The sequence below is a fragment of the Nicotiana sylvestris genome, chromosome 7 (genome assembly GCF_000393655.2).
Source record: "Nicotiana sylvestris chromosome 7, ASM39365v2, whole genome shotgun sequence".
NCBI classification, from domain to species: Eukaryota; Viridiplantae; Streptophyta; class Magnoliopsida; order Solanales; family Solanaceae; genus Nicotiana; species Nicotiana sylvestris.
Genome location: NC_091063.1, coordinates 111,660,960 through 111,674,313, shown reverse-complemented (window position 1 = coordinate 111,674,313; position 13,354 = coordinate 111,660,960). Strand labels below are relative to the sequence as shown.

General features: G+C 37.8%; 1 protein-coding gene across 2 annotated transcripts; it reads left to right on the top strand.

Annotated features, from left to right (window-relative positions):
- Positions 1-8,067: 8,067 nt before the first annotated feature.
- LOC104238768 (UDP-xylose transporter 3) lies at positions 8,068-13,081 on the top strand. 2 transcript variants are annotated; one of them, XM_009793236.2, is made up of 9 exons: positions 8,068-8,354; positions 8,462-8,499; positions 8,577-8,721; positions 9,165-9,349; positions 10,257-10,324; positions 11,570-11,702; positions 11,920-12,081; positions 12,153-12,425; positions 12,597-13,081. In XM_009793236.2, exons 3-9 carry the CDS (start codon positions 8,601-8,603, stop codon positions 12,711-12,713), a joined length of 1,059 nt encoding a protein of 352 aa, XP_009791538.1. In that variant the 5' UTR covers positions 8,068-8,354; positions 8,462-8,499; positions 8,577-8,600; the 3' UTR covers positions 12,714-13,081. The 2 variants fall into 2 exon arrangements, with proteins under 2 accessions (XP_009791538.1, XP_070006842.1); XM_070150741.1 differs by lacking the exon at positions 8,068-8,354 and having other exon boundaries at positions 8,403-8,499.
- The last annotated feature ends 273 nt before the right edge of the window (positions 13,082-13,354 follow it).

Sequence of the window (13,354 nt, the reverse complement as noted above, 5' to 3'; positions counted from 1 at the left end):
TTTCGGAACTGAACCAAGACCTTACACATGCAAATCTCAAGCCTACACCACATACCACATAAACCATACCGTCCTAGGATAACCATGAAAACTTCGTATCCTCCTCCGAGCCATAAGCAACTATGTACTCAACTAGCCAAGAACTTTCCATTGATCCCATCTAGAAGAAAATCACTACACATCCCATGCCCGTCACGCCAGCAGAAAATATACCTCTCTAACCATGGTAGAAACTATCAAGAACTCTCCAGATTCCTTTTGCACAAAACTAAACCGTCAAGACTAAATCCTTCTAACTCAACCAAGCTACGCAGGCCACTAAAAACCCAAGAGAATTGTCGCGAAACACCTACAGAAACTCATTACCTCGTAATCACCCAAAGGACTAATCATATTTTTACCATGTTGATCCGACCTACTACCAAGCTATCCTATTGATCCTAGTTCCTTCTAAATTACCTTCAAATTGATACTTCTCCTTGACATAACACCAAAATTCCTCAACCCGGTCTCACCACATGAGACCCAAGCATAAAACCACACCATCTAAGGCTCATAAGCCGCCGAACTCTCTCTTAAATATTCCCAAACGCACCACATTCAAAATACCTACCCTGAAGAGATTTCCCTGCGAAACCAAAGCCATTACCTTCACCTTCTAATACTGATACATAGAATCCCATAATGATATAGAAATACTACGAGTCTTGACACCCTCCAATGCAAACTTCTATTTCTAGCCAAAAATACAACTCGAAAATTTTCACTTATTACATGAAAAATCTTGAACCCATTAGAACAATTCCCGAGAGTCATTCACTCTACTCAAACTGCAATTAGCCTGACTAAACGAACCGAACAACCTGTGCCTCATTAGCACTCCGACACCGTAGAGTGTAACCTCATCCTAAAACAACCAAGCAATTTCCTGCTCTATGCACCGATCACCCTTTACCAACAACAACTCATGACATTCCGTGATTCTCACACACCTATGAATCATACTATAACCTTTGTCAAGAATTTTCCTTTACTCGAGCCATCTTCGGTCTCTATCTCCGTAGGCTATAACTGATTCTCCCGTACGGCTCAAACTAGAACCAACATAGCACATAACCGTACAATCAACTAATCAATAGAAGACTCCCCCACTTAGCTCGAAGCCATAGATCAAAACACACTCAACAACTCATAACGCATATACTCTATCGCTGCCATAGTACCATAGTGAGATTAAACTCGATCCTTCATAAGTTCGTGAAACATAGACCATCTGGTACTTTAACTCTTATACAAATCTCACATTCACTCTCATAACAGTTAAACCCACTCTCTTAAGCAACCCCAAATTTAAATTGCAACACATATATTTCACTTGTAAATGAGATCGTCTAACAGACAACATAAGGATCACACAACCTCAGAACACTCCGCAGGAGATAACCCACCTGCTTTGCCTCAAACTAGCATTTCTTTATACCCTTCCACCTTCATAACCATTACGCAGTCACTTAATCTTCCTGAGTCTGAACCCATATCGCAACGTGAAATCCACCTCACTTCCCTAACTAGAAAACACGGAAGGATTCTTCACACACCCTAACTCGGGGCTATACCTCCAATCAAGATAAAAATCGAGCACCTAATAGTCCTTTTATCCTCCAGCAGACCCTTCTCGTCGCTTCCAAATCACATGAATACATCTCGCAGTTACATCACACTCATCATGTAACTATCCAGTCATCACCTCCCTTAACAGGGACACAACAGAACATATGGATCCAGAAACATGCACTCACGAAATCAACAGCTCAGGGCTCAAGCTACAGGCAAAAATCCAGCCTTGAGTCCTCTAGACTGGCCCAACATCAACACATAGAGATCACATCTCGCCCCTCGATCAGGGAATCACAAGCCATCAATGCGCATCTGATACCGAGCGCTCATATGCGTATACGAATGCGTGAAAGGAATTCAAAGAGTTACATTTCAAGCTGAATCAAGGACACACGATAAGAATTTCAAGAATATGAAGCTTTTCCTAAAGGTTCTACAGCCTCTCAAGGATAAATACAGACGTCTCCGTACCGATCCACGAGACTCTACTAAACCTGCTCATGACTCGTGAGACCTATGTAACCTAGGCTCTGATACCAACTTGTCATGACCCCCAAACCGGACCCCGTCGTGATGGAGCCTCTCGTGAAGACAAGGCCAGCCGACACAATCCCTAAGTTCATTTCAAAAGTTTTAATAAGTCAATTTAATCCTTTTATAGTTAATTAGGTAGTGCATAATGTAAGTTTAAAAGAACAGTGCGGAAATAGATATAGCCCGACATCGGGGTGTCACAAGTCACGAGCATCTACTAAGGTCTAAAATACAACAGAATTTCTGTAAATGTACTAAATATAGTCTAATGACATCAAAGGGAGAAAAGCAGTGCTGCGAATGTCGGGCAGCTACCTTGCTAAACTCCAAAGACTTTGTCTCTGATCAACCAATACCCGCTACCGGGTGCAGAAATACCTGAATCTGCACACAAGGTGCAGGGAGTAAAGTGAGTACTCCAACTCAGTGAGTAATAATCATAACTAAAGACTGAGTGATAGGAAATTAGGAAAAGTACATCAACATGTTGTATAGAAGTAGTACAAAACCAGTAAGAAAGCAATAAAGTTGTGAAATCTCTTAAAGCATCTTAGCTCAGTTTAAACTCCTTAAAAATGACTTTTAACAATTAAGCAATTGAATGCAAAGCAATTAGAACAGATAAGCTCAGAAAATCCGCCCCTCGGGCACAAATACACAATTTCACAGGTAAATGACAGACAAATAAGATAGATAAGCACATAAAGGATTGTCCCTCGGGCACAACGTCAACAATATCAGCCCTTCGGGCTATATCTCACATCACAATGGGTACCCGTGCTCACTGGGGGTATACAAACTCCTGGAGCGGCCCCTTACGGCCCAAACGCAATATCAAGCCATCTCGTAGCATCATCACTAGGCCCCCGACCTCATATCAACAAGCCACCTCGTGGCGTACATATCTCAGGCCCTCGGCCTCATAATCAATATCAAATGTCTCCTCACAACATAGGCCCTCAGCCTTACTCAGTCAAAAATCCTCACAAGCCACTCGGACAATAGTAAAACATGATTCTTAGCTCAAAATATCATTTAAAAGATCATTTAAGTGTTAAAACAGAGTAAACATGGATGAATACAAAAACAATGAAATAGAACATGACTGAGTTCAAGTATACAGTCAAAACAGTAAGGAAATATCAATAAAAGTCCCCTAAGGGTTCAAATAGTTGGCACGAATCCCAAATATGGCATTCAACTCAAATAATGATGATAGCAAATAGATTTCAGTCAAATACGCGGCAAAATAGTCATTCGGGGAGGACTAAGTCACAATCCCCAACAGTGCACGACCCCACGCTCCTCATCTAGCGTGTACTTCACCTCAATATAGCACAACAATGTGCAAATTCGGGGTTTCATACCCTAAGAACATCATTTACAATCATTACTCACCTCGATCCGGTCCAAACTCTAGCTCGCGATGCCTTTGCCCTCATGAATCGACCTACGGATGCTCCAAATCTAGCCACAATCAGTACATAATCATTAAAATATGCTACGGGAACAAAGCCCACTTGAAACATCTAATTTATATCAAAAATCCCGAAATTGCTCAAACCCGGCCCCGAGCTCACGTCTCAGAATCCGACAAAATTGATATCAATAGAATCCTCATCCTCCCACGAGTCTATACATATCAAGAATATCAAAATCGGACCTCAAATGGCCCCTTAAATCCCATATCTAACTTTCTAATTTCAAGCCCTAATTTCCCCAACTCTTTCTCTAATTTTTTCCACAAATTTCATGATTAAACAATGAAATAATCACCATAAACACAAGATACAAAGCTAAAGTAGCTTACCTCTCTATCAACACTTGATTCCCTCTTGAAATCACAGCTTCGAGTTCCAAAATCGTACAAAAATGATGAACAAATGACTGAAAATCGCGAAGGGGCCTTTTTATACATTCTGCCCAGCACTTTAGCCCCTGCGATCCCATAAGCGCATCTGTGCTTCCGCTTCTGCGGAAAAATATCCGCTCCTGCGGATTTCACTTATGTCACCAGGCCTCGCATCTGCGGTCGCCTTACCGCTCTTGCGGTATTGCAGATGTGGTTACCAAGCCGCACCTGTGGTCCTTCTCGCACCTGCACTTTTCTTCCGCTCCTGCGGAGCTCGCACCTGCAGTCCCCAATCTGCAGGTGCGGATATGACAAAAATAGCAACATCAGCTGCATTTTCTCAAGTTCAACCTTCCCGTAAACTATCCGAAATTATTTCGAGGCCCCCGGGACCTCAACCAAAAATACAAACAAGTCACACAACCTTATTAAAACTCGTCCCAACCTTCGGAATGCTCAAAACAACATTAAAACACCAAAATCACATCAAATTCAAGCCTAGGATTCCAAAATCTTCCGAATTCCGCTTTTGATCAAAAACTCAACCAAACCACGTCCGAATGACCTGAAATTCTGCACACACATCCCAAATGACACAACGGAACTACTGTCAACTTTCGGAATTCCATTCCGACTTCCATATCAAAATCCCACCTATCGACCGGAAAATGCTGAAATCTCATTTTTGCTAATTCAAGTCTAAACCTTCCACAGACTTCCAAAATGCATACCGATCACGCTCTAAGTCCCAAATCTCTTAACGGAGCTAACCAAAACATAAAAATTCCGATCCGAGATCATATACCAACAAGTCAAATCTTGGTCAAACCTTTCAATTTTCAAATTTCAAACTGAGAACTGTTCTTCCAAATTCATTCTGATTACCTTGAAAACCAAAACCAACAATTTATATAAGTCATAATACATCACACGGGGCAAGTCATGCCCGAGAACTGGCGAGCAAAGTATAAAAGTTCAAAACGACCGGTCGGGTCGTTACACTCAGCGTGAAAGGGTAAGTATAAACACTTAAAAACCCTTACACATAAGTGGTAATATCCTCCTCGAGGGTAGGAATCACCACCTCCTTGTTTTCCTAATGCCAATCTTTTTTCACCTGCTCAAGATCACCCTCAGTTATCGAGCATATGTATCTTGACATTGTCTCACATCGGCCAGGTATCGATGAGGGTTTCTCATTTTTAAAGTCGGAAGTAAGATCGTATGACCCAGGAACACACTCTTCGATGCGTGGCTCCACCGGTGTTTTATCGCTGGTCGGCCGCGATGAAGAGGCTTTTTCTTTTTGATGAACGATTTTCGATGTTTTCGCCATTTTTAATGAGTTCAGGGAAAGAAGAAGATACAACTTGTTGTATGATGATAAGGTTGGCAAACGGGATTTGAAGAATTGAAAAACTTGAAGGGAGAAAAAGTGCTTTGAAGATTAGAAGAGATTTTGGAAGTAAAGTTTGAGAAAATTATAAAGATGATCTATTTATAATATTTGCTATGATGGTTCAAAGGCACTAGTAGCCGACCGTCAACTAGCGCTAATTAATGATCTTGGGAACCGAACCAACGCGACGCTTCGGTCGTTTATGTCACTTACATCATAGGAATGATGTCATAATTGGTCGAAGTATAAAATCGAAGACTCAGTTCGTTTCTTTTCATTACACTCCAAGAAACGAGGGGACTATCTGTATACGGTTAAAATCGGGTTTGGCCGATTTTGCTGTTTAATCGAGACCAGGAGATCACATCGAGGGTCAACTTGGCAATGGATCGGGCTATAGCACGAAGACGAGGTGTCGAGTTCAAGATTCAAGATGTCCATCGAGACCGAGGCCAACAGCAATCAATACTAAGTATGACCGAATTCGAGTGAAGTGCAATAACGGAAAGGTGAGATATCCGTAACCGGTCGAAGATCACGACGAAAATTCCGGAACAGATCAAATCAAGGGCGGTTATTCGTACCAATCATGGGATTTACTTTCGTAATTAGAATTGTACCATAATTAGGATTCCTCTAGTATATAAAGGGGAATCCCCATCATTTGTAGCACCCCTTACATTCATACAGATCAAAGTAATATAATATTTCTCTTTTTCTTTGGTTCATCAGTTTGTTGTTCTCTAATTGTTCTTACTTTACTAAGCTCGATGGTTCATCAGCTCGAGGGCATTATCAAACATTGGTTTGTTTTACATTCTTGTCAATTCCCATCACTTATCTTTAAGCTAGTCAATTGGTATTAGGTGAAATCACGTATCTTTAAAATCACATTATAAGTTTAATTGTTATCAGTTTTTAGGGTAAATAGTTTTACAAGATATAACAGCTTATTGTATTAAAACTTTACTTTTTAAAATTTCATAACTTATTATTTCTAAATAATTCTTATAATTGTTTGAAGGGAATTGTTTGCTATTATCAATTTTATCTTGAGACCGCACATCACGAGTACGAATACTAGTATTTGTAATAATGTATATGCAAAAGTCCAAATCGTTGGCACATATTATGTTGCACATAAACACATTTTCTTTAAATTTATTGAGATATTTTGAACTCAACACCTCTGAGACCATTAAGTTAACGTTTTATTACTACAATACATCATTTATTATTTCTTTTTAGAAAAAATTCTTCTAAGGTGTACGAGATAAAAGAGATGGAAAGAGTCGTCACAAGTTCTCCAAAAACTTATGTTGACCATTTTGAGCCTAGCTAATTTATGCCCCTCAAGTTGTTGTTTTTTGCTTTAAGATAAGCTCCTATCAAGTTCTAACCTTTTCATTAACGAATATTAATTTGTTTTCGGTGGATAAAAAGATTTTTCCCTTTTTTGGGGGGAATTGTTTTAACTTCTTAATTCCCTACTTGCTACAATCTCTTTCCTATAAGAACTTCACTCAAATGCCTAAATAGAAAATATTAATTATTCATTCATTCTCTCGAGTTCTATTTTTGTACTAGTAAAAAGAAGAGAACAAAATCCATCTATGTTATTGGCAATATTTGGTAAGTAACAAACTTCAACTGTTCAATATTGCCCAGAAAAGAAGTAATTGAAATGAAAATAACAAATATCAAGATATTGGAGCTTTTCCTAACAAAAATAGAAAGAGAAAGTTCAGCTACCGTTTGACCATAGATTCCCAAATTTATTTTGAAAAATCTGATTAGGGTGAAGTTTGGTTTGAAGATGAAAATGTGTTTGGACATCAGTTTTTAAAACATATTTCCCAAATTTAATTTGAAAAATCATGAAACATGACTTATACCCACAAGTTCTAAAAACTATCATAAATAACCAACAATACTATTATCAATAACATTCATTATATTATCGCAAACCATAGTGCTGAACATAAATAAATTTGGTACAAAATTATTTTTTTTATAATGAACTACATGATACACTATCAGATGACCAAGAAGACGAAGCAACATTGTTACAAAATAATAAATGGTGGGCTTTTTTATAAAATACAAAAGTTTGGGACAATTTTTAAAAAATATAATAGTGATATTTTGATCCAAAACCAACTATTGAGCTCGTTTTGAGATTTGAAATTTTGCCAAAATATAGGCAAAATCTATGGCCAAATATGTAATTACCAAATAAAATCCAAATTTATTTTAACAAAATCTATGATCAAACGGGTCCTCAGTATCTCGCCCTTTAACCAAATAGGTTATTTGAAGTCAAAATATAGAGAAGAATTTGAATGACACTTATACAATTTTTACTTCTTATAACCATTAATCAAAGCAAATGGGAGAAGCTTCTCTAGTACTAAGCATTTATGATTAGCAAGTAGTTTAATAGTAGCTGTTTACTTCATTTAATATAACAAAAATATTCGGTAGGGAACCAACTCAAGTGTTATGCTACGTTATTATGGTGATTTTGCAACAACCGATAAGGAAAATTGAGGTCCCTACATTCTTAGACAGAGCCACAGAGGTTAAAATACAGAAATTAAAGAATAGTTTCAAATATCAGACCAAATAATTAAATAAAAAGGTAGGATTTTATTTTTATTTTTTTATATCTGCATTAGTCCAGCCCCAAAAAGCTATCACACACTGGGTGTGGATTAAATAAATGAAAAACAAACAAAAAGAAAAGCACCTCCATTTTTCATAGATATATATTTCATAAATAGACTGTCACATGGTTCCGCCGGCGAAAAGCTAACCGGAGCTTCAGTTTATTTTTTTATTCCTACTTTTTATATTCTAAACTCATATTTCCATTTCTGAAAAAACTATAAATAGTTTCCACTAATCTACATACGTTTAATTCATCTATTTCCGTGATCCAATGTCTCAGAGGTTCATTCTCTCTTCTCCAGTTTTCATCAAGAGTATCAGATCTAGGGTTTCATGAATTTGATGCTACATTTTCTTAATATTGTTTAAACAATTTGTTTGTGATGCAGCTGAAACTGGTAATCTTCGAATACAGGACCGCAATGAGGTGAGAATGTTGGAAAAATGATTATATTTTGTTGTAATGACTGATATAAGAGCGACTATGTACTGTTTGCAATGCAGATATTGCTGAGGTTGGGAAAGAAGATGAGCGAAGGGCAACGGTATCAGCTGGGGACAATAGGAGCACTGTCTCTGTCTGTGGTGTCCTCTGTCTCCATTGTCATATGCAACAAGGCCCTTATTACCACTCTTGGCTTTACGTTTGGTCAGTTTTTGAGAATTATTCATTACATACTGAATTATGTAAATGAAATTAGCTATGTCATATGCTCTAGTTAGATTCACTGACAATTTGCCTCAAAAAATAAAATATCTTGGGGCACATTGTAATTAGTGAGGAGAGAACAAGCTCAAATTTGTGGTTTAGTTGTATATCTACTTTACTTTTGTTTCTACTTCTTTGAGGCAACGAAGATTGACTTGACACTTGAAGTAAGAAATCAACTTGGCTTATGTTATGGCTTAAGATTAATTGTAAGATTTTGTATTCATAGTTTGATTTAGAAAGTACAATGTCATGGTTTAATTTGAATTATATATGTATGTAAATATATCCCAAAGTAACTGTGTGTTAGGTTGAATAGATGCAACTTTAATCTTTTCATGTCAATCGGATTTCAGTTCTAACATCTGATATTACTCTCTCAGCTACAACTTTGACAAGCTGGCATCTTCTAGTTACATTTTGTTCTCTCCATGTGGCAATATGGATGAAACTATTCGAGCACAAACCTTTTGATCCGAGAGCTGTTATGGGCTTTGGAATTCTGAATGGGTCTTCCATTGGACTTCTTAATCTAAGTCTGGGTTTCAACTCTGTTGGTTTTTATCAGGTTGATATCTTTTCCCTTCTGCCATTAGTAATTATTTGGTTAAAATCTTTTCACTTTTCTTTTTTGATATTATCTATCAGGTTAAGTTGTTCCATTCTTTTTTTTTTAAATAACCGTGGTGTTCGGGTCAGCGGGCATGCACCTCGACTAATTCCACGGGTTACCTGCTACCTCCCACCAGCATAGGTATCGGGGAACTCTGTCCATTAAGGCTTTGGACAGATGGGAAAAAATCACCCAATGTTTAAGTTGTTTCATTCTTTGCCTTCATTTCCTTTTCTCTTCATCCTTTTCTCCTTTTTTCTGGTTTGCAACTTACCAGCCTTGAACTCTTGACCTAGTGTTGTGGAAAAAAACTCCCTCAACGACTATGACAAAGAGTGACCGGTATCTTTTTCTCCTTTTCTCATTCCTTTCCCTCTTTTGGTGTCCGTACCTGTGTATCCAGCAACGTACTTCATTGCGTAGCTTTTGCTATATCACTGTTTCCCATTGATAGTTTGCAATTGAGACTACTCAAGTTTTTTTATAAGATCAATGAGGCTGTATTGCCGGTCTCTGCTGCTTGAAGTTGCAACTTGCATCCCTCTGACCTTAAGTTGTTCTTGTCACGATGCAGTAGGTAGTAATTATAAAAATAATAATTATCTAGCTTAATTCTAGGTCCATTTCTGTTTTTGTTCTTTAGAAAGACACAGAAAGAAAATCATTTCCCCTAGTTTTGTGATTGCAAATACTATAATTGATGTGATAAGCTCCTCTTGTATCTTGTTGCTATCAAAACATTCTCTAGAGCTTATTCTATGTCATTGTACAAAGTTGTCGTCTTAGCATTGGGTACTTTAGTAACTTAAAAGCTGTTCCCTTTTCTTTTCTGATTTTTCTCTTTCATGCTTTTGCATTGTAGATGACAAAATTGGCAATCATCCCCTGTACAGTTCTTTTGGAGACTCTTTTCTTCAGGAAGAAGTTCAGGTGAAGTTCCAAAGTAGACTTGGAATATTTTGTTTATAATAGATGAGTGCAGGATCACCACTGTTCTTGTTTTCTTTGGAGCCTTTTCCTTATATATATAGGCACGGGAATAGAAGGTGTTCTTTTTCCTTAAGTTTTGACCATTTCAACACTAAGCTTTGAACCAAATCTTGTGTTTGGTTTAAACCAGAACTAATTATTTTGGATATTTAAATAGGATAAAAATAAACAGTAGATCTTGTGCTCATATGTTAAGTTGAACACTGTGAGTACTATTCATAATATATAATCATTTCTTCATGAAGTCTTCCTATTTTTTCACTTGATGAGAATCATAAGGTAGAGGTCTCTAAACTATGTCGAAGGACGAGGTATTTACCACAATTTTATTCCCCAAAAACAAGAATAACAGGCAGTGTATAGGTAATACTCATATACGGTGTATTACACACAACACTCAGCTATTTTTATGTGCTTTTTTGCCAATTACAATGATATCTTAGTCAATTTTCCTGAATGGAGTCAGAATTAAAGCAGAATGCACGCAGTTAAAAAAATGTTGGTTGCATCACCTTAGTCAATGAAATTTTAGCACTTATGAAAAAGTCTTTAGCACAATTCAAAGATCTTGGGTGCTAGTTCACCCACATGCTAAAGGGTTAAGGGAGAGCAGAAGCCGATGTCATATGTACTTGTGAATCTGTGATCAGGAGCAGTAAGCTTGTTAAACTTCGCTGCAGAGAGTTGTCTTTTTCTTTATTCAGCATGTTCTGAACATTGCCTGCTAATTTTGTTAAATCTGTGATTCCACCAATATCAAATTTTTGTATCCTATTTAAAATGCAATGTTCAAAAGTTTACTTTTCAACGTGAACGGAACTCTTGTTCAAGCGTACACTTTCTTGGTTGATCTATATTGCCTAGTTATTAAAATCTTATTCAGGTGCACTGGTTCAGCAATCCAGTCAACGTACTTTTTAAATGGGTCCCTCTAATCAAAAGAAGTTTGTTTCACTCAATTTGAGTATCAGGGGGCACCACGAGCTGTCAGTCTGTCTACATGAACTTTCAGGGGTCAATCGGACTGACCTCTGGACGTCTTCTGGTCTCATGTTTGTGGTCCATGTACTAATAATATGTATCTTTAGACTTTTGCTTTGCTTTTTAAACATCTCACACACTTTAGTTTGCACCCTCGAAATTTTACTTTTCTGCAATATAGTAACTAGTCTCTATGATTTACAGTAGGAATATCCAGATTGCACTTGGTATTCTTCTCCTAGGGGTTGGCATTGCAACAGTGACTGATCTGCAGCTCAATTTCCTCGGTTCCGTTTTGTCTCTACTTGCAATTGTGACAACTTGCATTGCTCAGATTGTATCCTCAGCTGAAGTGCCTGTCAGTTCTTTTCAGTTTCTTATATCACTGTAACTCCCAAACTCACTCCCCACAGATCCTTATCCTTAGCAGCGTAGACAATTTTTTGTAAGGGGACAAGATTAAATTTTCTCCGATGGAAGTTTCTTTTATGTATGTTCTGAAAATGTTATTGCTCATATAGTTTTTGCTTGAAATCCTTAACCTGTCTTCTTAGATGACCAATACTATCCAGAAGAAATTCAAGGTTTCTTCAACCCAGCTCCTATATCAGTCTTGTCCCTATCAAGCATTAACATTGTTTATTGTAGGACCATTTCTAGATGGGCTTTTGACAAATCAAAATGTGTTTGCTTTCAAATATACACCAAACGTGCTGGTAAGGATCAAAATTGGTTTTATTCGTTTAAGCTAGGTATTTGCATAACATTGCTTTTAATTTGATGGCAGGCCTTCATTGTCCTATCCTGTCTAATATCAGTTTCTGTGAACTTTAGCACTTTTCTTGTAATTGGCAAGACATCTCCAGTTACCTATCAGGTCCTTGGACATCTGAAAACATGTCTAGTTTTGGCTTTTGGGTATGTTCTCCTTCGTGATCCCTTCAGTTGGCGAAACATTCTGGGCATCTTCATTGCCGTGGTTGGAATGGTTGTATATTCTTATTATTGTTCTGTTGAGAGCCAGCAGAAGTTTACAGAGGCTGCATCCCAGCTATCTCAGGTGTTCTAACCTACCTTCTTTAGTATTTCTCATAATCCTTGGTGTTCTTTCAGCATAGACAACAGGGAAGCACAATCTATGATACGAGGGTCACTACTATATGGTGTGTTCTCTTTTTGATAAGTATTTTACAGTATGCTAACCAATTCTAGCTGATGTCTGTAATTGAAGGTGAAGGAAATGGAATCTGATCCCCTACTAAATGTTGAAAAAGGCAACGGCATTTTAGCTGATAGTGTTGTTGCGAAGGCTCCAGGGTGGAATTCTAACAAGGACTTCCTTGCATAAAAATATTCTGATGGCTGTCAATTGGTTAGCCCTTGATTAGAGTACAGAAGGGAGTTCCAGCAGATTCGAGTTCCAATGAAGAAGCTGTAGCTGCAAGAACATCCAATCATCACATAATTTGTGTTACATTTGAAAAAGATATAGCTCTCTATTTTCCAGTTGGTAGAGTTGAAGGATATGTATCGTCAAATAGCAGTTCGGTGATGAGTGTTGTATGAGTTAGACATCCCAAAAAATGCATACTGTGGTGGAGTATTATTTCCCCACCAGAATCTCAGCTTATTTGTTTCTCAGATTACTTTGGTCGTTCATACGAAGCCCATGAAGGTGTTGCAAGTGGATTTCTCCAATGCATGCAGATTTGTTTACTTTGTTTCCCTCTTTTCACCTTCTCGTGTCTGGATAGACATGCCGTGTTGTGTTACCTTTCAAACAGGCCCGCTGATTTAGATTTCGGTGTTGGGTAGGATAGATCAGATTCAATCGGACTTTCTGGTGTTGTACTGCAATTAGACCGTAAAGGAGGAAACATAAAACCTTGAGGAGTCGTTTGGTTGGTGAACACGTTATACTGGTACATATTACAATCCTGGAATTACAGTAAGGAGATTAAATAATGAAGGGCTTAACTAGTGGATATA